Source organism: Hemicordylus capensis, chromosome 2, assembly GCF_027244095.1.
Source record: "Hemicordylus capensis ecotype Gifberg chromosome 2, rHemCap1.1.pri, whole genome shotgun sequence".
Taxonomy (NCBI): domain Eukaryota; kingdom Metazoa; phylum Chordata; class Lepidosauria; order Squamata; family Cordylidae; genus Hemicordylus; species Hemicordylus capensis.
The window spans coordinates 253,843,217-253,866,817 of NC_069658.1; the positions used below are offsets into that span (position 1 = coordinate 253,843,217).

At 51.2% G+C, this 23,601-nt stretch overlaps 1 protein-coding gene across 6 annotated transcripts in view; it reads left to right on the forward strand.

Annotated features, from left to right (window-relative positions):
• Positions 1 to 7,556, forward strand: part of BAG6 (BAG cochaperone 6) — a 40,145-nt gene extending 32,589 nt beyond the window's left edge. For all 6 annotated transcript variants that reach the window (XM_053303589.1, XM_053303593.1, XM_053303591.1 and 3 more), the window contains 8 exons: positions 518 to 620; positions 1,120 to 1,244; positions 1,969 to 2,115; positions 2,969 to 3,028; positions 4,597 to 4,740; positions 4,838 to 4,945; positions 6,928 to 7,074; positions 7,235 to 7,556. In XM_053303589.1, the coding sequence (XP_053159564.1) occupies positions 518 to 620; positions 1,120 to 1,244; positions 1,969 to 2,115; positions 2,969 to 3,028; positions 4,597 to 4,740; positions 4,838 to 4,945; positions 6,928 to 7,074; positions 7,235 to 7,333 (933 nt within the window). In that variant the 3' untranslated portion in view covers positions 7,334 to 7,556. The remainder of the gene's footprint in view (positions 1 to 517; positions 621 to 1,119; positions 1,245 to 1,968; positions 2,116 to 2,968; positions 3,029 to 4,596; positions 4,741 to 4,837; positions 4,946 to 6,927; positions 7,075 to 7,234) is intronic.
• Positions 7,557 to 23,601: the final 16,045 nt, after the last annotated feature.

Here is a 23,601-nt window from a genome sequence, read left to right on the forward strand (position 1 = left end):
TTGGCAGTGGTGAAGACATCTTGCTTGTGCGTCCCAAGATGCTGGCTCTGGGGAGCAGCAGGTGTGGTGGTCTCTCGACTAAAATTGGCATTGATTGAATCTGCTATATGGTCAGTGACTGTTGAAAGCTCAAGTGTCTTGAGTCAGCCCTCTGTGGGTTAGGGGATTACTATTTTCTCTTCTCTTCCCTTCCTCCTGAGTTCAAACCTCAGTTGTGCAAACTTCCAACAAGGGATTAAGGGGTTTGGTGTGAGTATTTTTTTAAAAAATTATTTTAGCTTTTTCTTGGTCAAGGTTTGGTTATATTTAGGTTTTCTTGGTGACCACGTAACTCAGAATTTGTCTCCCGCCCTCCACATCGTAAGGGCGCAGCGGCAGGCAGTTTACATGTGTATGTGATGAAGGAGAGTCTTCACTTAAGATTGGAGCTGACTTCTGCTGCACTTCAGGGAGAGCATCCTGACGGGTCGTCCCTTCCCCTGGTCTCAGGTCTCTGATCTTTTCTGTCCTCCCCAAGGCTTCTGTCAGAGTCCAGGATGGCGTTGACATCACTCGCTCTAACCTGGAGTTCCTGCAGGAGCAGTTCAACCGCATTGCTACTCACATCCTGCACTGTGCTGGTAGGAAGTGGGCGGAGCTAAGGGGGGTGGGGGCTTGGATTTCTTTCTAACACTTCCACTTTGCCTTTTTATATAGATTTAAGGCTGCCTACAAACAACAAAAGGGCAGCAAAGTCACCATTAGGAAATCTAATGGCAGTTTACAACAAGATTTAAAAAGTAGTGGCAGCAGTCTGATCCTTATTTATTTATTTTTTTAAAAAAACAGTATTCCAAGGGCGCTCACTGAAATCAATCCTGCTTTGCCGCTTGTTGAAAAGTTAGGAGCATGGGGTCAGCAGGACCTCTCCCTCTCCCCCCCTTCCCCTCTGCCATTCAGGCCCTGTTCTTGATCCCCACCTGCTGAAGGTAGAGGGGCCTAGAGAAGGGCCTTGGAGGCAAGACAGAGTTCTTGGGCATGCTCCTATGGGGAGGTGATTCTGGTCCCAGGGCTTTCACGGTCAAGCCCTGCATTCTAGAAGCCTCCCATCTCCTTGTCTTCTGCCCCTTCTCCTTCCAGACAACACCTTTGGCTACCGGCTGTTGGAACTGTGCAACCAGGGCCTGTTTGAGTGCCTGGCACTGAACCTCTACTGCTTGCGAGGGGAGCAGGCGGCCCTGACAGCTGTCATCAACGACCGCATTGTGAGTGCTGAGCGGGGCGCTCTCTGCGCTCCTTCCCCACGTCCTCCAGGGGCTGCCTTGGTTCAGCAGAAACCAAGATTCTTTTTGGAGGGTGGTAGGGGTGGGATTTCTCGGGGTGGAAAATGGGATCTCTCAATTTGGGGTTGTTCAGGTGCTAGAGCCAGTTGAGAAGAGTGGGAAGGAGTGGATGTTCACAAGCTGCAGAGCCCTCTGGTGGCGATGGTCTTGCCTGGGCAGAATTGTGCGCCCCAAATCCGAATTCTACCAACCTAATTCATGATAAATAAGTTGGGCTTGAGACTCCTGGAATATGATGCAGGCTTCTCCTGGAGGGGAACTGCACCTTTGCAGTGTTAGCACTTCGTGACTAACTGGAGCTGCAAGAAGATCTCTGTGTGCGCGCATTGTGTAGCCGACCCTTTCTAACATAAGCTCAGGCTTGGGCACACAGTGATTATTCTCAGCTGGCCTGTCACTTTCTTAAGCCCTTCTCCACAGTCTTGGGGGCTAGAAACATGGTGATGTGTGTGTGCTGACAGTAGGAGTTTTCGTTGGCTGACAGATGACTTCCAGTCTTGGGAAGTATTCTTAGGAATGCATCCACTTGCTAACTCATGGAGCAGGAGTCCCCAGCAAGCTTGGTTCTTCTGTACAGTCCTAAGTCTGACAGCCCTTTCTTTCTCTCTCTCTCTTTCTCTCCCTCTCGGCCCATCCCTGGTGGCAGAGGCGGATGTCGGCAGACATGAACCCTTCTCTGGTGAGCTGGCTCACCACCATGATGAGCATGCGGCTGCAGGTCATCCTGGAGCACATGCCTGTCACAGAGGAACAGATCTTGCAATACGTCCGCAGAGTGGGCGATCCCCCACAGGTAACGTTTTGAGCCCCACTGACAATATCTGGGCTGTCATTGAATCGGGGCTTGCGGAGGGCTGGATTCTGCACTCATAGGGCCGCTCTGTTCGGCAGGAGGTGTCCCGGGAGCTTTGGAATGTATCTTGCTGCCCAGCCTAACTCCGCCTCTTCATGAGCACTCTAATGAAGTCAGTTCCACTTAGCAGGGAGGGGAGCCCAGTCATGGATGGTGGAGAGCCGGTCTTGTCGTAGCGCACATGCATTTCCCCCTTTGCGATGCAGGGTTTGCCTTAGTTGCATCTGGAGGGCTGACAATGTGTGAATGCTGCCTGCTGTAAGATATTCCTCTTGGGGGAAGGGGCCATAGCTCAGTGGTAGAGCATCGGCTTGCCTGCGGAAGGTCCCCCGTTCGCTCCCTGGCAGGGCTGGTCTCTCCCTGGCAGGGCTGGGAGAGACTCCTGCCTGCGACCTTGGAGAGCCACTGCCAGTCAAAGTCGATGGTTCTTAGCTAGATGGACTAAGAGTCTGACTCAGTAGAAGGCGGCTTCCTCAGTTCCTGGTTCGCATGGCTGCGACATCCCCCAAAAAGCTATGGGGAGATGTTGGATTAGAGCATGGAGAATCTCTCTCTCCCTCTCTCAACTCTTTGAAAACAACTTTGTGTTTTTCTGTGGGCCAAATGTGTAGCACACTCCGGTTATAATTCTGGTATCGTCGGGGACCAGATCAGATTGCTTTGTGGGCTGATGGTTGGCTGACGGGAACGGAGTTCGTGTGGGAGGGTGTGTGGATGGTAACTCTATGTAGAATTGGCATGTTGGGTAGCACTACCAGGCAGGTGATGCGATGGTTTCTCCCATCTTTTCCAGCCCGTTCCTGAAGAGCCCATGGATCTCCAGGCTGTTGAGCAGCCTTCTGAAACCCTACAGGTATGGCTTGGGAGGGGCCTGGTGTGTGGCAAGGCACTGTGGAGTAGTGGGGAGTGTCCAAAACAGGCCCCCATATTACCTTAATACTCCTTCAACAACACTATTACTATTGCAACAAACATTGATGTACTGCTTTGCAACAGAAGTTCTCAAAGTGGCTTCTACTAAAATATATATATAAAATGAAGGTGCTTCCCTGTCCCCAAAGAGTTCACCGTCTAAAACCAAACATAAGATAGACCCCAGCAACCGCTACTGGAGGGATGCTGTGCTGGGGCTGGATAGGCCCAGTTGCTCTCCTCCTGCTATGTACAGGTGAAACTCGGAAAATTAGAATATCGTGCAAAAGTCCATTAATTTCAGTAATGCAAATTAAAAGGTGAAACTGATATATGAGACAGACGCATTACATGCAAAGCGAGATAAGTCAAGCCTTAATTTGTTATAATTGTGATGATCATGGCGTACAGCTCATGAAAACCCCAAATCCACAATCTCAGAAAATTAGAATATTACATGGAACCAAGAAGACAAGGATTGAAGAAAAGAACAATATCGGACCTCTGAAAAGTATAAGCATGCATATGTATTCAGTACTTGGTTTGGGCCCCTTTTGCAGCAATTACTGCCTCAATACGGCGTGGCATGGATGCTATCAGCCTGTGGCACTGATGAAGTATTATGGAAGACCAGGATGCTTCATTAGCGGCCTTCAGCAATTCTGCATTGTTTGGTCTCATGTCTCTCATCCTTCTCTTGGCAATGCCCCATAGATTCTCTATGGGGTCAGGTCAGGTGAGTTTGCTGGCCAATCAAGCACAGTATAGTGTATACTTTTCAGAGGTCCGATATTGTTCTATTCTACAATCCTTGTCTTCTTGGTTCCATGTAATATTCTAATTTTCTGAGATTGTGGATTTGGGGTTTTCATGAGCTGTACGTCATGATCATCACAATTATAACAAATTAAGGCTTGACTTATCTCGCTTTGCATGTAATGCGTCTGTCTCATATATCAGTTTCACCTTTTAATTTGCATTACTGAAATTAATGGACTTTTGCACGATATTCTAATTTTCCGAGTTTCACCTGTATAAGAGAATTGCCACTTCCAAAGGTGCCTCTTTGCTCCGTTAGCAGGGTCCGCCTGGCGGGAGTCAAGTCATTCTCTTCCCATATTGCAGATGGAGGGGCTGAGACTGAAAGAGAGGGCCATGCCTAAGACCCCCTGGAGCAGATTGTCCCGGAGATGAGAGTTGGCCCCGGGGCCTCGGCCTCTTAGTCACTCTGCTGCAGTAGCATATGAAGGGGCATTCCACCAAGGCAGACCATTGCTCTGTGTGGCCCCGGGCTGGGCCCTGACTGGCAGCTGCTCCCCAGGGTTCCAGGCAGAGGTCTTGCCTAGCCCTGCGTCCTGCTGTGTCTTCTAACTGAAGACCCCCGGGCTGGAGTTTGGCTCCTTTCTCATCATCTGCCTCCTCCCCCTCTTGGAAGAGCAAGTGTGTCCTGCGGTGGGACCCTTCCCAACTGTCCGTTCTCCTCCTCCTCCTCTCCTCTCGACTTCCTAGCGCGACACGGCGGCGTCTCCCGCTCCGGCCACCACGGCAGAAGAGGCCATGCCCCAGCAGCGAGGGGAGCCGGAACACGAGGAGCCGCAGCAAGGAGAGCCCCCAGCCCCCGACGCAGAACCCTGGGCTGCTGCTGTGCCCCCCGTGAGTGGCCGGGGAGGGGACGTGCCCCAGGCAGCCAGAGGGGGTGCCCTGGTGTTGCTCCAGGACCCCCAACCTTGATTTTCTCCTCCCCTGCCAGGAGTGGGTGCCCATCATCCGGGAGGACATCCAGAGCCAGCGCAAACTCAAGCAGCAGCCTCCCCTCAGTGATGCCTACCTGAGCGGCATGCCCGCGAAACGGCGCAAGGTAAGACCGTCTCTGTTTTCGTCCCGCCTCCTGTTCTGGGAGCGGAGAACATTGCACGCACTCTTAAAAAGGAAAATGAGAACCTGGTTCTAGCATAGGAATATAGGAAGCTGCCATATAGTGAGTCAGACCATTGGTCTATCTAGCTCAGTATTATCTTCACAGACTGGCAGCGTCTTCTCCAAGGTTGCAGGCAGGAATCTCTCTCAGCCCTGTCTTGGAGATGCTGCCAGGGAGGGAACTTGGAACCTTCTGCTCTTCCCAGAGCAGCTCCATCCCCTGAGGGGAATCTCTTACAGGGCTCACACATCAAGTCTCCCATTCAAATGCAACCAGAGCAGACCCTGCTTAGCTAAGGGGACAAGTCATGCTTGCTACCACAAGACCAGCGAGGTTAAAAGCCTCGCATGGTTAAAATGGGAGGTGTCCCCTCTCTCACTAGCAGGGTCACATCTGATTTGAGGACCTGATAGGTAGAGCACATCCCAGTTTTTGCTGCTTGTCTTGGATAAGGTAAAGGTAAAGTGTGCCGTCAAGTCGATACAGGAGGGGTTTACCATGGCCTCCTCCCACGCAGTGTGAGATAAAGTAGCAGATGTATATAGGAACATAGGAAGCTGCCTTATACCAAGTCAGACCGGTAGTCCCTCTAGCTCATTGTCTACACAGACTGGTGGCGACTTGTCCCCTTAGCTAAGCAGGGGCTGCCCTGGTTGTATATGAATGGGAGACTTGGTGTGTGAGCTCTGTAAGATATTCCCCTCAGGGGATGGAGCTGCTCTGGGAAGAGCAACTAGGTTCCAAGTTCCCTCCCTGGCAGCATCTCCAAGATAGGGCAGAGAGAGATTCCTGCCTGCAACCTTGGAGAAGCCACTGCCAGTCTGTGAAGACCATACTGAGCTAGATGGACTGACTCGGTATATGGCAGCTTCCTATGTTCTCAAGGGTTGTAAGCTGGAGTTTCTCTCAGCCCTGTCTTGGAGATGCCAGGGAGGGAACCTCTGCCTGCAAGCATGCAGATATCTTCCCCAGAACAACTCCATCCCCTCAGGGGGAATATCTTACAGTGCTCATGCATATAGTCTCCCATTGAAATGCAAACTAAGGTGGACCCTGCTTAGCAGAGTGGACAGGTCATGTTTGCTACCACAAGAGCAATTCTCAGTGACCGCAGCAGCAGAAGTTCTGGGATTTGGTTTGGGAAGGTCTGTACTTCCTGTTCTTTTCTGTTGATGTTTTTCTTTCTGGAGAGTGCCTTTTGTCTCTCCTCCTTGGTCCCCTACCTGTTTGGAGACCTCCTGGTTTTGCTGTTGAAAACAGAGAGCTATTCAGAGGAAAAGGCGGTGGTGAAGGCACCCTTAAGGACCTAACCCTCCTCTCTCTTGTCTTTGTCATAAACTGAGGCAAGCAAATGTTTCAGGAGTGGGGAAGTCTTTTGAAATATTTCTGCAAAAACCAGCCTTTAGCGTTTGGATCAAGTTTTGCTTTAAGACAACCACTACGACTTCAGTAGAGGCTGGTCATACTTTGCATGCTGGAGAATCCGCTTAAAGGATTACAACAGGCTCTGAGATTCTGGCCTTGAGCCAGGTGTGTTGCGATGTCCTGTGCACATGCTTCAGTAGCCTGAGTGCATAGGCAGAAGTAGAAGAGAAGCCACCCTAACCGGTTATAGGCTTGGGGTTCTCAAACTTGCATTCCCTGCCACAGTGGCCTTTAGCGGGGGATGATGGGGATTGTAGTCCCACAATCTGTGGAAATCCAAGGTTGAGAACCCCTGGATCAAGGAGCCCAGTAGAGCAGTGGTTGCATTGTTTTATTTGGGCTCTCTGGGCTTGTTGCGTAGAGGGTGCTGCTTCAAGGAGTTTAGTTTCAGCCCTCATTTCTAAGTGGGCTTGTTCAGAATGCTGCCAGCCTAAGCTGGGTTTATGCAGCTTGGGCCAATGCAGCGCACTAATGTTTACCTCACCCTCTCTTTGAAGACAATGCAGGGTGACGGGCCCCAGCTGCTCCTGTCAGAGGCGGTCAGCAAAGCTGCCAGAGTAGCCGGCGTGAAACCCCTGACGAGTGCCGAGAGCCTGAACAGAGACCTTGCTGAACCGGCACTGCAGGAGAGCTACCGGCAGCAGGTGGGGGTGTACGCCGCCATCCTCTTTCGCGGTCTGGCTGGGTGGTGGAGGCCCTTACTGCTCTCACCCTGACAAGCACACACACACGCACCTCTGCCCATCTCGCTTGCTAATCTTGGGCAATCCAGACTCATGCTCCCCTTCTCTTCTCTCTTTGCAGCTGAAATCAGACCTGCAGAAGCGGCTGCAAGCTGATCCGAGCTTCACTCCCCAGCGGTTCCCCAATGCCCAGCAGGCCTTTGTGGCCGAGGACTCATAATGGCTGCTGCCCAAACCCTCCAGGGTCAGAGGCACACGCTGGGGCTTGCCTCTTTGCCCCTGTGCACGACAGACAACCACTCCCCTCTCAGGCCAAATATTTAAGTTCCTTCCCACTTTCTCTCTCCCCACCGCCACGTCCCCTCTGGTTGCTGTGACCTTTCTCTCCCAGTGGAGTGCCCAAGTTGCTGCTGAAATCCGTCAATAAAGCCACTTGTCCGGGGCCTGCTTGTACTTGGCTTGACTGCAGAGCGATAGGTTTCAATGCTAGGACTTCTGGAAACCTGTCTTTTGGAAGAAGCTGTTGTCCGTAATGGCCCTCTAGCTCCCACTTGGGGTGCACCAGCATTCAGAGCCTGTGGGATTCTTTGGCTGAACGCTTCTGGGCTTCAGGCTTCGGTAGGCAACCTCCTCCTGCTTAAGAAAGCTTTCATACGACGACATTACATCATTTTGGGCTGTTTGTTTTCTGCTGTACAATACCTTGCCCTGTTCCCTATATGGTAGGGATGTGCTGAAACACGCTTTGTTATCCAAATTGTGGCACAGCCCCTTTAACACGGAGGAGAGCTGGTCCATCCCTGCTCCTCCTCCACTTGCTGCCATTGCTGTACTCACAGCACTCCCCGCGCCCCCCCCCCCAGTTATCAGTGCACGCTGGAAGCCCTTGGCTTTAAAGGGATTGTGCTGCGATTTGGATGCCGAAGCATATTTCGAGCCCACCCCTTCCATATGGCGATAGCTGGCCTTACCCTGACAGTGGTGGTGTGGTAGACCCAGACTGTACAACTTTGGCCCTCCTGCACATGTGGGATTACACTTCTCATCATCCCTGACTATTGGCCACTGTGGCTGGGAATGAAAGGAGCTGTAGAAAAGAAGCCTCTGGAGAGCTGAAGTTGTGCAGCCCTGCTGCAGACTAACAGCCACCTCCTGATCCTGCCTAATAGCAGACGAGTTTTCTTAGCTGTAACTGGCAGCAGTATTAAATCTAATATACTGGCTGGGCTGGGCGTAGAGCATCTGTGCCTCTGCTGCCCGACCAGCCCGCTTCTCCCTGGCCGGCCCGCTTCTTCCCCCCACCCACCGCCGCCTGAGGCTTCTGGCTGGTGGGCTGGCCAGCCGGTCCATTTCTTCTCCCCACCCCGCCCAGCACTTTCTGGCTGGTGGTCCAGCTGGAAAGCCAGCCCGCTGCTACCTGCCGACCGCCAATTCCCAGCACCCAGCCCACCACTGCTGCCTGCTCTTGGCCAGGTAGCCCTCCGCCTCCTTCTGTACCTGGTGCCCGCCCGGCCACCACAGCTCGCCGTCTACTCCTGGCATCCCTATTTTCTCCCGTCCCCGTTGCTGGCCCAGCAGCTGCTCACGCACTCTTGCGAGAGCAGCCACATATGGGATTAACGATGAGTATGTTTAAGATAAATCTATAGAAGATATTACATTGCCTCAAGTCAGTAGTTTTCAAACTGTGTTCTAGGGTTCCTCAATAAGATTAAGCTTATTGTGGATCCGCTTTGCAAACTGTCCCTCCTTTTCTGCCATGGAAAACCACACACTGGATAGGGATGGGCTCGGACCAATCCGGACCTTGGTGGTTCAGTTCGGGGGTGGGGGGTAGCTCTAAGAGTGGCGGGAGGGTTTACTTTAAGAGCGGTGGGAGGGTTTACTTGCGCGCTTGCAAAGGATTACTGGGAGTTTTTGTAGAGCAAGATCGGGGAAGGGGCGGCAGGGAGGTATCCTGCCTCCCCAATTACTCGTTACATTACGGCGCCAGAGCGGGAAAGCGGTGGGAGGGGTAAGTAAACCCGCCCGCCGCTCTTAAAGCTACCCCCCACCCCAGTGCCGGACCGCAGTGTGGAGGTTCCATGCACACCCCTAACGCTGGATGGGAAGCTGCCTTGAAACTCAATGGAGCCGTTGGTCCATTAGCCCAGCTCTGGGTTTCCAGGACCTCAGTTAGAGTCTTCTCAGCCCTGCTACCTGAGCTTTAACTGGAGATTGAGCTTGAGACCTTCTGAATGCCAAGCACATGTACTTCTGCTGAGCTATAGCTGCCCCCTGAGTGTTTGGTGGGTTCACTAATTTTCTATGAGACAGCAGAGAGGGTCAAAAGGCAGGGCTAGTGCTCTGCAGGAACTGACTGCTCACTAGCAAATGAACAAGAACTTTACTCCCGAGAAGACATGTCACTGTGGAAGGAGTTCCTTGTGGATTGAAAGTTTGGAATTCAATGGCTTATATGATTATAGAAAAGAACATTGGTACTTGCCATGAAGGTTTCTTCTTTTTGGTGGGTGGAGGGTGTCCAGTTGTGGGTTACCTTCTCCCACTTGCCCTGGAGGCAGAATGAATAGTTGACACTTACCTGAAGGGTCATTCTCAGAAGTATGGGTTGCTTACACCTCCTGCTCTGAGACAGGGCCAATCACAGAGCTTTGCCTGCCACTAGAAGGGAGGAGCAACCCCCTCATTTTACCTCAGAGGAGGGTTGTATCCGCAAAGGATGCTGGGTTGTCTCGACCTCCTGCTCCTAGACAGGGCCAATCAAGAGCTTTGGCTCGCAGCAGGAGGGAGGGGCAATCCCCTGAAACTCCAGTTCTTCACCTTGTCTCGCTCCAGCAGGGCTGTTTTCTACTTGCTCCTCTGCGTTTATTCTATTCGCTTCTTCCTACTGCCTGAATTCTCCTTTCTGCCTTGGCAAAGTGAAGGGAATTTTGGGGAAAGAAAAGGAGATTTGTTAGCTCCCCTGCCGCTGCTCTGCCCTATAATGGCTATGGAGCCACAGCGCGGCGAGAGAGAAGTGTCTCTCTCTCGGAGGATTCCTTGGCACACTCTGTGTGCCAAGCCGAGTGGGTTGCGGCTTCCATTCCCGCTCCCAGTTCTTGGAGCAACAAGCCTGCCAAGGCCAAAAAGGCGAAAAAACGTGAAAAGGCTTCACTAAAGGTAGGTGATCGGGGTAAGACCCAGTCGCCCGCCCGCGGGGTTTTGCAGGAAGGTGGAGGCGATTCTCCTCCAGAGGCTGCTGCCCCCGTTCTGCAGCGTGAAGGGGAGGTTGTGGGGCCGTCGGTTGGCGAACCAACAAGGGGCTGTGTGGGAGACTCTGGAATCGGGGCTTCCTTCTCAGCACCCCCAGCAAAACGCTTGTGTGCGGCTGCCGCTACCGCCCCCAAGGTGGGCGAAGCCGGTGAAGAGGAGGAGGGGGACATTCCCCCGCGCTTTGCGGCTCTCCTGAGGTGCGTGGTGACTGAGAAGGTCAAGCTGTTGTGGCCACCCGTGTCTGTTGCCACCCCATCGCTGGTCCCAGCCCAGCCGATTGTGGCGCCGCCATTGCTTCCCGCTCTACCACTCTCCGCTCCACAGTTTCCCTCCCAAATTTGGCGGCCCCGGGTGCGCTGTGCGCTGTCCTCCCGCCCAGCATAGCACATCCCGGTTGGGGGTCCCCCTGCCCTGTCTCCTTGCCGGCTGATCCCTCCTCTCTCCATTGCGCCTCCCAGGAATTCTCCTTGCAGGGAGTTCCCTGGACCATCGGATGCCTCTGATTCGGACAGAGAAGAAGGGGAACTCTCTGGGGATGAGGAGGAGCCTTCCTCCACTCAATATTCTAATTATCGCCTGTTCTCTCAGGCGAATTATCCGGTTCTCCTGCATAAAGTCAGAAAAACCCTTCGTTTGGGAGGGGTGGTTTCACCTGCTTCTGAGGGGACAGAAGGGGCTCCCACAGTCCTCCCTTCCTTGCGATCCCAGGAGCTCAGTGTTCCCTGTCCTCAGCTTTTCTTGGAGGTGTTTCAAGCTGAGTGGGACAAATCTACTGAAGGCAAAGGTCTTCACCAGTAGTGAGGCGCATGTACAATTCTAGCAGTGCGCTTATGAGTAAACGTAAGGTGCCATTGGTCGATGCAGAGGTCGCCACTCTGGTCATGGGGGCTGTGCTCCCTAAGGAAAGGGAGGATGCCCTAAAGAATGTGGAAGATAAAAGATGCGATGCAGCTCTGTGCAGGTCTCACAAGGCCACCACGCTGTCTATTAGAGCTTCAGCGGCTAATTCTATCTTTGCTAGGGCTGCAGTTCTGTGGGTGAACCCCTATGGTTCCGCCTGAGCTTACTACCCTTAGGCAGGGCCTCAATAAATTAGGGATGGCGGTCAAATTCATAGCTGATTCGTCTTTGGATGCTGCCCAATTGTCTGCCAGGGCCCTGGCGTCTGACGTCACTGTTAGGCGTCATCTCTGGTTAAAGAATTGGAAAGTTGACCACAAATCTAGGTCTAATCTTGCCAATTCAGCATTTAAGGGCAGCAAGCTTTTTGGCGAGGCGCTGGAGCCTGTCTTGATTCAGACAAAGGACAATAAGAAGGCAATGCCTTCTGCTGCTGCATCTCAGCGACAGGACTGACGTGGTTTTTCACCAGCTACGTCTGGCTTCAGGGGGTATAGGCCCTCTTTTAGCTCTCGGCAGTATAGGTCGGATAGACCAAATTGGTCTAGGAACCAGCCCTCCTTTTGGGACACTTTGTTTCGAAAAGCCCCAGCAGTCCAACCATCCTTCTAAGCCAGGTTTCAAATGAAACCAGGTCCAATGACTGCCCTCAGGCTTGCTCCCTTCAGGCTCAAGCTCTCCCCCTGCTGGGGGGCAGGTTGGGGGAGTTTGCTCAGGTCTGGGCTCAGACTTGTTCCGACGCCTGGATCCTGCAAACAGTTTCTTCAGGGTATTCTCTGGAGTTTGCGTCGCAGCCTCCGGATCGGTTTCTCCCGTCCCCAAGGTCTCACAAGGTTTGCAAGCACCGCTCGATGATGGAGGCTACCCTTCATCTACAGTCTATTCGTGCGATCGAGCCTGTCCCCTTGCGGGAACAACAAACAGGAGTCTACTCCATCCTGTTTCTGGTCCCCAAAAAGAACGGGGAGTGGAGAGCTCTCCTAGACCTAAAGTTTGTGAACAAATTCCTCCGGAGGAAAGGGTTTCGTATGGAAACCCTCCGCTCAATTTTGATGGCCCTCCAGCAGGGGGACTTCCTTGCCTCGGTGGACTTGAAGGAGGCCTACCTCCATGTGCCCATTCACCAGCAAAACAGACAGTTTCTGAGGTTCACTTACCAATCCCTGCACTTCCAGTATCGGGCTCTTCCCTTCGGTCTCTCAACTGCGCCTCGGGTGTTTACCAAACTCATGGTGGCACTTGTGGCACACCTGAGGACCAAGGGCGTCCATCTTTATCCTTATTTGGACGATCTGTTGATCAGGTCCCCCTCCCTTCCCAGGGGTCTGTGGGATGTCCAGATGAGCCTTTCCGTACTGGAGGCGCATGGGTTCATAGTAAATGGGCCCAAGAGTTTCCTGATTCCCCAGACCAGAGTTCTTCACCTGGGGGCAGAAATCGATACTGTGCAGGGGACAGTCTGCATATCCTCGGATCGCAGGAAGTCTCTGGTGGCTTCCTGTCGTGTGCTAATTTCCTGTCCCAGGTCCAACATTCTGTCTCTGTCCCAGTTGCAGGGACGCATGGTGTCCACTTTGTGCATAGTTCCCTGGAGCCAATTCCACTCCCGTCCGTTCCAGTGGTTTCTCCTCAAATTTCAGGACCAGGTGATGGGCAGGTCCAGAATGCTGGTCAGCCTGCCATCTCAAGTGGTCCGCTCCTTAGACTGGTGGGTGTCACCAGCCACAATGATGGGGATCAGGTTCCTCCCTGTGGAGCACATACCGGTGACGACGGATGCCAGTCTCCTGGGATGGGGAGGTCACTGCCAGCAACATGTAGCTCAAGGCCTGTGGTCCAAGGTGGAGTGCGCCAACTCCATCAATTGGCTGGAGCTGCGGGCAATTCGTCTTCCCCTCATGGAATTCCTTCCAGTGATTCGAGGTCGTCATGTCCTAGTGCGCACGGACAACGCCACAGTCAAGGCTCATATCAACAGGCAGGGCGGGTCAAGGTCCCGAACCCTGATGCGCGAGGCCTCGCTCCTTCTGACGTGGGCAGAGCAGCACCTGCTGTCCCTGGAGGCCGATCACGTCAGCGGGGCACTAAATGTAGTTGCGGACTGGTTGAGCTGACCGCAGATAGATCCAGCAGAGTGGTCGCTGGATCCTTGGGCCTTCCAGCGGATTGTGCAGAGGTTCGGTCAGCCGATCATGGACCTGTTCGCACAGCCAAGCAACGCCAAACTACAACGTTTCCTTTCAAGGTACCACTCTCCGGGGGCGGAGGGTGTAGACGGTCTGACCTTTCCGTGGCCCCCGGCCTATCCTATGCCTTTCCGCCATTCGCCATAATTCCACAGACAATTCGAAGGATCCGGCTGTTGAGAGCAGAGGTCGTCTTGGTGGCTCTGCACTGGCTCCACAGGCCCTGGTTTTCGGATCTGGTGGACTTGTCAGTCGAACCGCCGCTTCCTCTGGGGTTTCACAGTCACCTTCTCAGTCAGGGTCCAATTTTCCACCCGGATCCGGAGTGGCTCAATCTCTTCACTTGGAGATTGAGCGGAGTTCCTTAGCAGCGTGCGGATATCCCAGTTCAGTCCTGGACACTATCTTGGCTTCCAGGAGACCTTCCACGGTCAGAGTGTATCAGTCAACCTGGAAGACCTTCACAAGCTGGTTCAGTTCCCAAGGGGTCTCACCGATGTCCGCCTCAGTGATGCACGTCTTGGGTTTTCCTCAAAGCGGCTTGGATAAAGGGCTACGCCCTAATACCTTGTGCCGCCAGGTTTTTGCAATTGCTTCAGTATTGCAATTGATGGGGGCCTCCCTAGCTCAGCATCCCCATGTTCAGCGTTTTCTTAAAGGGGCTTCTATTCTTAATCCTCCTACAGTTCACAGGTTTCTGACCTGGAACCTTAATTTGGTGCTCAGGGCCCTTACCAAAGCCCCGTTTGAGCCCCTGCAGTCTGTTCCCTTGCGGTTGTTATCTTTTAAGGTTTTGGTTTTGGTCGCCATTACTTCTGCCAGGCGGGTTTCGGATCTACGCGCCTTGTCTGTGAGGAAGGAACTGTGTCTGGTTTATCCGGACTATGTTCTTTTACGTACGGATCCTACCTTCCTTCCTAAGGTGAATTCAGTGTTCCATCGTGCCCAGGAGCTTATGCTTCCTTCCTTTTGTCCAAAACCCTCTTCTCCGAAGGAGCGAGAGTGGCACACCTTGGACGTAAGCAGGGCAATAAGGATTTACCTGAGGCGCACTAAGCCTTTTCGGGTCTCGGAGTCGTTTTTCGTTTCATTCCGGGACTGTTCGCTAGGAAAAAAGGTTTCATCTGCTACCTTGTCACGCTGGATCTGCCAGTGCATCCGGTTAGCGTATGTCGGTTCTGCTTCCCCTCTTCCAGAGGGAATCACAGCGCACTCTACCAGGAGTGCGGCTTCTTCTGCCGCGTTCTCCACCTTGGCCCCTCTGGTCGATATCTGTCGAGCTGCCACGTTGGCCTCACTGTCCACCTTTGTGAGGCATTACAAAATTCAGGATTGGACCTCGGCTGATGTGGCCTTTGGGAGGAGAGTTTTGCAGCAGGTAGTGCCTCGTTGAGGCCAGGCCTCGCAGCTCCCACCCAGTGTATCATAGGGGCTATGGTAGGTCCCAGCATCCTTTGCGGATACAACCCTCCTGAGGGAAAATGAATCGTTGGCACTTACCTGAAAGGTCATTTTCCTCAGAGGTATGTGTTGTATCCGCCCCCACCCGCTTGTTCGTCTGGGCTGTTATTCTGCTGTCCTTAGATCCTGTGCCCCAACTGTCTCCTATATATATGTGGGGTGGTTTTCTCTCCAAGGTTGGCTGTTTTTTACCTTAAGAGACGGTCTATTAGTTAGTCTGGGAGGTTTTTGGATTTGCCAAGTGTTCTTTCTGTCTCTTGTTACAAGATGTTCATATGCTTGCATGTTGCTTGCTTTCTTTTAACCTTATTGTTCTGGAGCATTATTAGAGCTGGCTATGAACTGGAGCTTCAGGGGATTGCCCCTCCCTCCTGCTGCGAGCCAAATTGATTGGCCCTGTCTAGGAGCAGGAGGTTGAGACAACCCAGCATCCTTTGCGGATACAACTCATACCTCTGAGGAAAATGACCTTTCAGGTAAGTGCCAATGATTCAATCTCAGTATGTAGCCTGCTCTCTGACGCTCCATTACCAAAAAGGTAAAAAAGGAGATCCACAAGTCACAGAACTTACAACATTCACAAGGAAAAAACCCAAGGAATATTGTTTAGAACTAACACAACACCTGCCAGGGAGAAGAGTCTACCACCAGAAAGGAACACTGCCCAGGGATGAAAGGACAGAAGAAAACAGAACCAGACCCAGATGCACCTGGGTGGGGCAGATAAAACCCATACTTTGAGGGGAATGACCCTTCAGGTAAGTGTCAATGATTCATTCTCAGTTGCTGAGGCCAGGGACATCTCATGGGTTATCCTTCTTGGGGAGTTCCAAGGCAGGACAGAAATGATTGGCTAAAGAAAGAAAGATGCCCCCACCCAAGCCCGAGGAGGATAACCCCGCCCCAGTTCTTTCTGTCCTCGGCAAGCTCCTAGGCAGCGTTTTTCCTTGTCTCTCTGACCAATTTCTTTTTCGTGGCTATTTTCCCCTCAAATTCCTCACAGTTTCCTTCAATTTCTTCTCTTTTTGTTGAGGTCTTAACATCCTATCTATATATTTTTTTAAAGAAAAGGGGAAAAAAGAACCTACTTTGAGAGGATTGAGAGGCACAAAGTGATTGTAGTGCCAAGGGGGAGTAAACAGGGTTTTTGTTCCGGGGCGGACAAGGCCTTTGTGAGTCTACCCGTGGCGTAATAGCAAGCCAATGACCACCAGTGCCCCTTTACTGCTATCAAAGCTGCAATCTGCTGTAGCCCTAATAGCCACTGAGAAGCCTCCTGCAGGGCTGGATTGCCCGAACACAGCACAATCGGCTGCGCTTCTGTCACCTGCAAAGCTGCAATCTGCAGCAGCCCTAGATTGCCAAATCATAGCAAACTGCTCCAGGGCGGGAAAAACCCGGGACTAAGGCAGTTGGTCAGCAGCGGGGTGTATCTGAGGTGACTTAATTCTCAATCTATTACTTTGCCCAAGGTGGTACCCCTGAGTGACAGGCGTGGTTTTGTAACGCCACTGTTGATACAATTCAACAAGTAAGACCGCCCCCAAAGGGGAAAAAGTCTAAAAATAGGAGGAGACATAGGTCCCCTAGTGACAGTTCATCTTCTAGTGACTCTATCAGCCTACCTCCTAAGAAATCCAAGACTAAGCACGAGCATACTGAATCCCAGAAGCTTCCCAGGTATGGTCCAGGGGTGCATTCTTCTGATGCCACAGATCAGGATTCTAGGGACACAAATATGTTAAAAACTCCCAACACAGATGCCCCGATATCTCAATTGGTGTCAAGATCACTTGTACCAAGGGATGGCGAGGTCTCCTTGAGGGACCTGGCTGACAAGAAGGCTGAATTTTCCCTTAAACATGTTCATGACAATTCATCCTTGGTCATACATGCTGCAGCAGCGGTGTCTATGGCAGCGCATGCCTCTTTGCTTTGGGTGGATGATCTACTTAGCGATCCACCCTCAGACTCGGTCAGGATGAGGCAGCAGCTGCTGAAAGTACAGAAGGCTCAGGCCTTTATGGCAGATGCTATGCTAGACACCATTAGGTTTTCAGCATGCCTTGCAGGATATACTTGTGGAATCCAAAGACAAGTGTAAGATAATGCCATTTGCTAGCAAGAAATCTGACAAGCCATCGTTCAGGAAGTCCTTTCAGTACAACCAGCCCTTTTGTGGGTTTTGGACCTTTTGGGGCCAGGATAGAGATGCCAGAAGCCAGAGGGGCTTCTGGAACCAACAAAGTTCAAATTTCAGGGGTTAAGAGAACTATAAGCAGTCCACTTTGCAGCCCAAACAAACAAAATCTCAGCAATGACAGGAGTCTTGTCAGGCTTGGAGGGCGTTTGTTGAGCTTCGTTCAAGCCTGGGAAGGGTCAACGTCAGACAGTTGGGTCCTCAAAGTCACTTGCAACGGCTCCAGGATAGAGTTAATCTCTCCTCCTTCCTTCCGATTCATGCCAACTCCAAGGTTGCGTGCATTTGCCAAGCATTCAGAAATGCTCCAAGCGATTCAGCACCTCTTAGACATCGGGGCGGTGGAGCAAGTACTGCCCTCTGAGGAGGGGGGAGGGGTTTATTCTATCTTGTTCACCGTGCCCAAGAAGGTTGGTTCAAGAAGAGCTGTCCTGGACTTAGTTTCTCAACAAGTGGGTTTGGAGAATCCATTTCTGCATGGAGACTCCAAGATCAGTCTCAGAGGTGTTGCATCACCAGGATCTATTGGCCTCAATAGACCTAAAAGAGGCATACCTGCATGTACCCATTCACCAGGACAGCAGGAAATTTCTAAGGTTCAAGTATGCTGGCTGACACTTTCAGTATCTAGCACTCCCATTCGGTCTGTCAGCTGCTCCCCATGCTTTTATGAAAGTGCTAGCACCACTGATGGTGCATCTTCGTCTGTGGGGCATTCGCCTCTTTGCATATTTGGACGATCTGCTGTTGTAGTCACTGTCTCTACAGGAAGCCATTCAAGATCTCTCACAAACCATCTTGACCTTAGAGCAACATGGGTTTCTCATCAATCGGGGGGGGAAGCCAGTTGACACCTGGTTGCAGACTGTGCCATCTTGGGGTCATTTTGGACACAGAAGTGGATTGCATCCTCTTACCGCCAGGCTGACTACAAACTCTTCAGTCAGAGGTCAGACTTGCTCTTGCACTTCCGAAAGTGCCCTTCAACTCCCTGGCCAGACTGTTGGGGTTGATGGTGGCCGCTCTGGACTCAGTGCAATGGGCATGCCTGCACCTTTGGGAACTTCAGTGGTTCCTACTCCCTCATCAACAATTGATTGCAAGAAAGTGGAGGATGCCCCTTACGTTGCCACATCATCTCCGAAACTCATTATGTTGGTGGCTGATTCCCAACAATCTGCTTCAGGGCAAGCAATTTCTGGACCCACAGAGGGTCATCCTCACGATGGACACCAGCGACAAAGGCTGGGGAGCCCATTGTCTCAACCTCTCTACATAAGGTTGGTGGACCCCCTTAGAACGGGCCCACAGTATAAAATGGTGGGAACTTCATGCCACTTCATGCCATTCAGCTGGCCTTGCTGGTATTCCAGTCTACACTGCAAGGGACTCATGTGTTAGTCAAGACCAACAACACTACAGCAAAGGCATATGTGAACAAGCAGGGAGGGACTCGGTCCACGTCCCTGCATCAAGAGGCGGTGATTTTCCTGTCATGGGCAGAGGAGCACCTGCTCTACCTGATAGTGCATAATGTCAAGGGGGAGTAAAACCTGGTGGCAGACTGGCTGAGCTGGGCAGATCTGCATCTGGGAGAGTGGTGTCTCAATCTGAGGGTCTTTGCACAAATAACAGAGCGTATAGGAGTTCCGGAAATGGACCTCTTCACAGCTCCTGAAAATACAAAACTTTCCGCATTCATGACCAGATTTCCTTGCTGGGAAGTGACAGCTGTGGACGCCTTGTCAAAACTGTGGCCAAACGCTCTTCTATACGCGTTTCCTCCAACCTCTCTTCTGGCCAGAGTCCTATGAAGGATACTTTTGTTGCACACCAATGTCCTCCTGGTGGCTCCGTTCTGGCCCAGGAGGCCTTGGTTTCCAGAACTGCTCCATCTAGCGACAGAACCTCCATGGGAATTGCCTCCGGAACACGACCTTCTCTCTCAAGGTCTGGTTCATCATCTGAACCCGTGTTGGTTATGACTTGCCATCTACTCTGAGGGAGTGTTGAATCCCATGCTTGCATCGTGCAAGGCTTCGACTGAGAGAATCTACCAATACACATGGAGGACTTTTTTACATTGGGCAGCCCACCATTCTATTCCTCGAGGTTCAACCACACTGCATCACCTATTACAGTTTTTGAAGGAAGGTTTAGAAAAAGGCCTCAGACCAAACATGCATAAATGGCAGGCGGCGTCTCTGGTCGGTTTACTAACGGAGGAAAGGACTCAGATCTCACAGTCTCATCCACACCAGTGGAGATTTTTGAGAAGCGCTTCTCTGTTGTCCGCACCTACTCCCCACAGATTTGCTTCGTGGGATCTCCACATTGTGCTCAAGGCACTTCAGTTTCCTCCATTCAAGCCAGTGGCTACTATTCCTATCCAAATTTTGTTGTTTAAGTTGGCATTCCTTGTAGGAGTTACTTACTTTTGCTAGGCGCATTTCCAAACTGAGGGCGTTATCTGCCAATAGGGCTTTTTGCATATTTAAAAAGGACGCTGTCCAGTTAATCTCAGATCCGTTTGCTCGGCCCAAGGTTTCATCAGCATTCCACATGTCCCAGGATGTATTTCTTCCCTCCTTCTGCCCTTGCCTTTTGCATCCTAGGGAACATCAGTGACATAAGTTAGACGTCTGGCACTGCCTCAAGACCTATATCAAGAGGTCAGCATCTTTCCAACTGTTGGATGCTGTTTATCTCCTTCAACCCACGTTCCATGGGAACGCCTGTGTCTTCTGCAACCATTGCCAAGTGGATAAGGACATGTATTTCCATGGCCTATGAGGCTCAGCAGCTCACTTGATGACTCACCTCTATCCCATGTGCCCGCTCACTTGATGAGCGCTGCAGCAACTTTGGCAGCTTTTTCCACTAATGCCCTGGTTGAAGAAATCTGTAAAGCAGCTACTTGGGCGTTTCCTTCTATTTTACCAGGCATTATAAAATTGAGGATTATGTTTTGGCTCAGGCCGCATTTGGCAGACACGTGCTACAACAAGTTCTGCTTCGGCGTTAGACCAGAGCACTCCCGCCCTAGTTGGCCACCTGTGGTATGTTCCATAAGATGTCCCTTATTCATGACTAGTCCCTTGAGAGACAGAAATGTAAGCTATGTGCTAATCTGGGAACATTGGGTGGGCCTGGATGCCCTGTGTCCACCAGCAAGAACCCTCCACAGCGAGTGTCAGTATTCATTTTTCTACTGGTGGAGGAAGGTATCCAGTGGGGAATGTGAGAGAGGTACAGTACTAGGCCTGTAATCCTAGACAGAGTATGTTGCTGCTCTTGTTGAGGTAGAAGAGGAGTTACAGAGACCTTCCTATGAGGAGTGGTGTGTCAGCCAAAAGGGGTCCACCTTGAAATGCTTGGTAATTGCAAGCTTGTTGCAGATGATGCTAGAAGAGGAGCAACACTGAAAGACAGACACTAACCCCTGCTAATTGAGCAAAGAGACACCTTTTAAACTTCCTGCATTATCTCAAGTAGGCTGGGGGCTCTGGTGATTCTCTTATATTTAGCAGGGGGGAGCAACTGGCCCTATCCAGAACAATATTCCTCCAGGGGCTGTTGCTGGTATTTGCTTACATTTCTTTTTAGATTGTGAGCCCTTTGGGGACAGGGGACCATCTACTGCAATGCACTCTACATGGGGCTGCACTTGAAGACTGTTCGGAAGCGTCAGCTGGTTCAATATGCTGCGGCAAGGATGCTTGTGGGTGCAAGTCGCTTCATGAGTATTACACCCATCCTGCCTCTGCTTCATTGGCTACCGGTCTCAGAGCAGGAAGTCGTGGCAACCCATAATAGCTCAATGCAATCCTCTTCTGAGGGAGAATGCTTGTACCGGTGTTCCTTTTAAAAGTGAAGCTGGGTTACAGGTCTCACAAATGCAAGCTACAGATATTTATTTTATTTAAAATATTTCTATACCACCCAAAATTTGCATCTCTGGGCAGTTTACAATTAAAATCATTTAAAAGATTAAAAACATTTAAAACCCAGTATTAAAATTATCTAAAACTATACATCTAATTAAAAGCCTGGGTGAATAAATGTGTCTTCAGTGCCTTTATAAAAGCTGCCAGGGATGGGGAGGCTCTTATTTCAAAAGGGAGCACATTCCAAAGCCTCAGGGCAGCAGCTGAGAAGGTCCATTCCAGAGTAGCCACCAGATGAGTTGGCAGCAGCTGCAGGCAAACTTCATGATCTTAGCAGGCAGTGGGGCTCATGGTGAAGAAGATGTTCTCTTAAATATCCAGAAAGGAAGTGTACCGTTGTACAGGCAATCCACTTGTGAATACAGTGTCTGCATACAGCTCTGTATGTATATATTGTACACAGATTGTACAAGTGTGGATAGTGCTAAAAGTGAGGCAGTTCTCAAAGATGCTTGGTTCCTTTTGCAGTTCTGAGTCTTGTAGCGATAAAATGACAGGAACCATCTACCTAGAATTCAGATGTGCAGCTCTAAGCAGCCAATGGCCTTGGCGCCTCTTAGTTGGGACTGTGTGTGAGATCCTTTTGATCCTTAGCTAGGCTTGATCAAAAGGAGCATCTTGATCTCTGTGATCCTACAGGGTGTTTTTTTGGGGGGGCAGGGGTGTGTGGATTCCTTAATGCCAGGAACATGTCTAGGACAGCAGGGAATAGCTGCATGTTGCCAGAATCTAGTGTTTGGCTTTTGGACCAGGATGCAGAGCAGTAGGCTAGGGTCTCTGAAGAGAACAGCAGGTTGAATAGTAGTGTTGGCTGTATTGTATCAGTTCTGGAGTGGGTGTGGTAGTGGCTCTATCTCAAGCCCCATCATGGTTGATGGCCTTTGAATGAAAGCGGGGGGGGGGACGGGACTATGACCCCCACTTGCACTGCAAGGGGAGGCTGAAGATCAGGCTCTACTTCCTTGTTGCTCAGGAAAAGCTGGAAGTTAGTAGTGAGGAGGGCTCATTACTCACTATCAAGGAATGGGGTTCATAGGGCCCAGGCCTGGGGTTTCCTCCTGGTTTCCCCCTGTTCCTTCTCATTCTTCTCTATAGGATGCAAGCCTAGTTCGCCTAGCGGCCTGAAAGAACTGGGGAGGAGTTATCCCCCTCAGACTTGGGTAGGCGGGACTTTTTTTTATCCAATCAAATTCTGTCCTGCTTTGGAGCTCCTGAGAGGGATAACCCAATGAGATGCCCCTGGTTTCCAGCAACTGAGAACAGGGATCTTCTCCAGACTCTTAAAGCATTGCCATATCTTGCCTCCAGAGCATGTGGGAGAGGATAACTCTTACTGGATACCCTCCACCAACCAATCTCTAATCATGAGATGCTTATTCTAGAGCTGGAGGATTAGGCCTTACACAGCAGCAATTGGGAGAGCATGCAGTGAAGGAAATTGCATCCAAGTTGGTGACAGAGCAAGCAGTTCATAGTACAGGACGTTTGAGGATGTTCTTGCACAGATCCATTTGTGGAAGGAGCAGCAGCACAGAGAGCCACCTACTGGGAGCTGTGTCCCTTCCTCAATGGAGGCAGCTTGCCACCAGCATGCATTCCGTTTGCATATTGCATTTGACGTTTGCGGCCTTCTCTTTGAAGATCTATCTTCTCTGGCCTAGAAACTAGCTTACTATTACTACAAATACAGAAGGCTTGTGCTGTTTTTAAAAACAGAATAGGCATGCATACATTCTGGAAATACAGTAGGAAATACTGCCAAGCACTCGAGAGATCTTGAGTAGTAGCCACCAGGCCAGTCCCAGGAGAAGGGAGTGTCCTGTCTACAGTACAGAGCACCTCCTTCACCATGCCCTGAGGTGGTTCTGCCTGTAGTGTGAGCTGGGAAGGGAAGCAGGCACAACTGTCCTGGCTTGTGGGGCTGGCTAGTTTACTCCTCCCAGGTGCACAACATGCAGTCCCTCTGTGCCAAGACAGACACCAAAAGGCATAAGCTTGCTTTGGAAAAACATGACGTGTATTTATATACATTACTGTCCTGCTGTCTTGATGCCAGAGAGCTGTCTGGAGCACTAGAGCAGGCCACCACTGCTCAGGGGTAAGAGCAGATCATGGAGCTTGTATAGAAGTGGCTGCGAAGCCTCAAGGTGGCTAGAATCAATGTGCCACATGCTTGGCTTCTACAGACCGGTGCTCAAAGCCAACCCTACTAGCTTCCTCCAGTTGTAGAAGCTGGTAGCTGTGGAGATGTCTTCTTCAGTCACAGAAGAGAAGCTCAGAAGCACAAGATTAGGTGGCAGCTACAGCATGGCCTCTGCCCCAGTTGCAACCATACAAAGCAGGACTACTTGTTGGCCTGATTCAATGCAATAGCGCTGGACATTTGCTGAAGTGGGGTGTGAAGGAAGTGTTTGGAGACTAGAACCAGGGGCTTTTTCAAATTACCAGAGAAAGATGACAGATCCATGACAAAGCAAAACACCAAGTTACTCAAACAAGTGCAGGTCTCTCAGCAAGAATTAAACACATGAAGAACCCA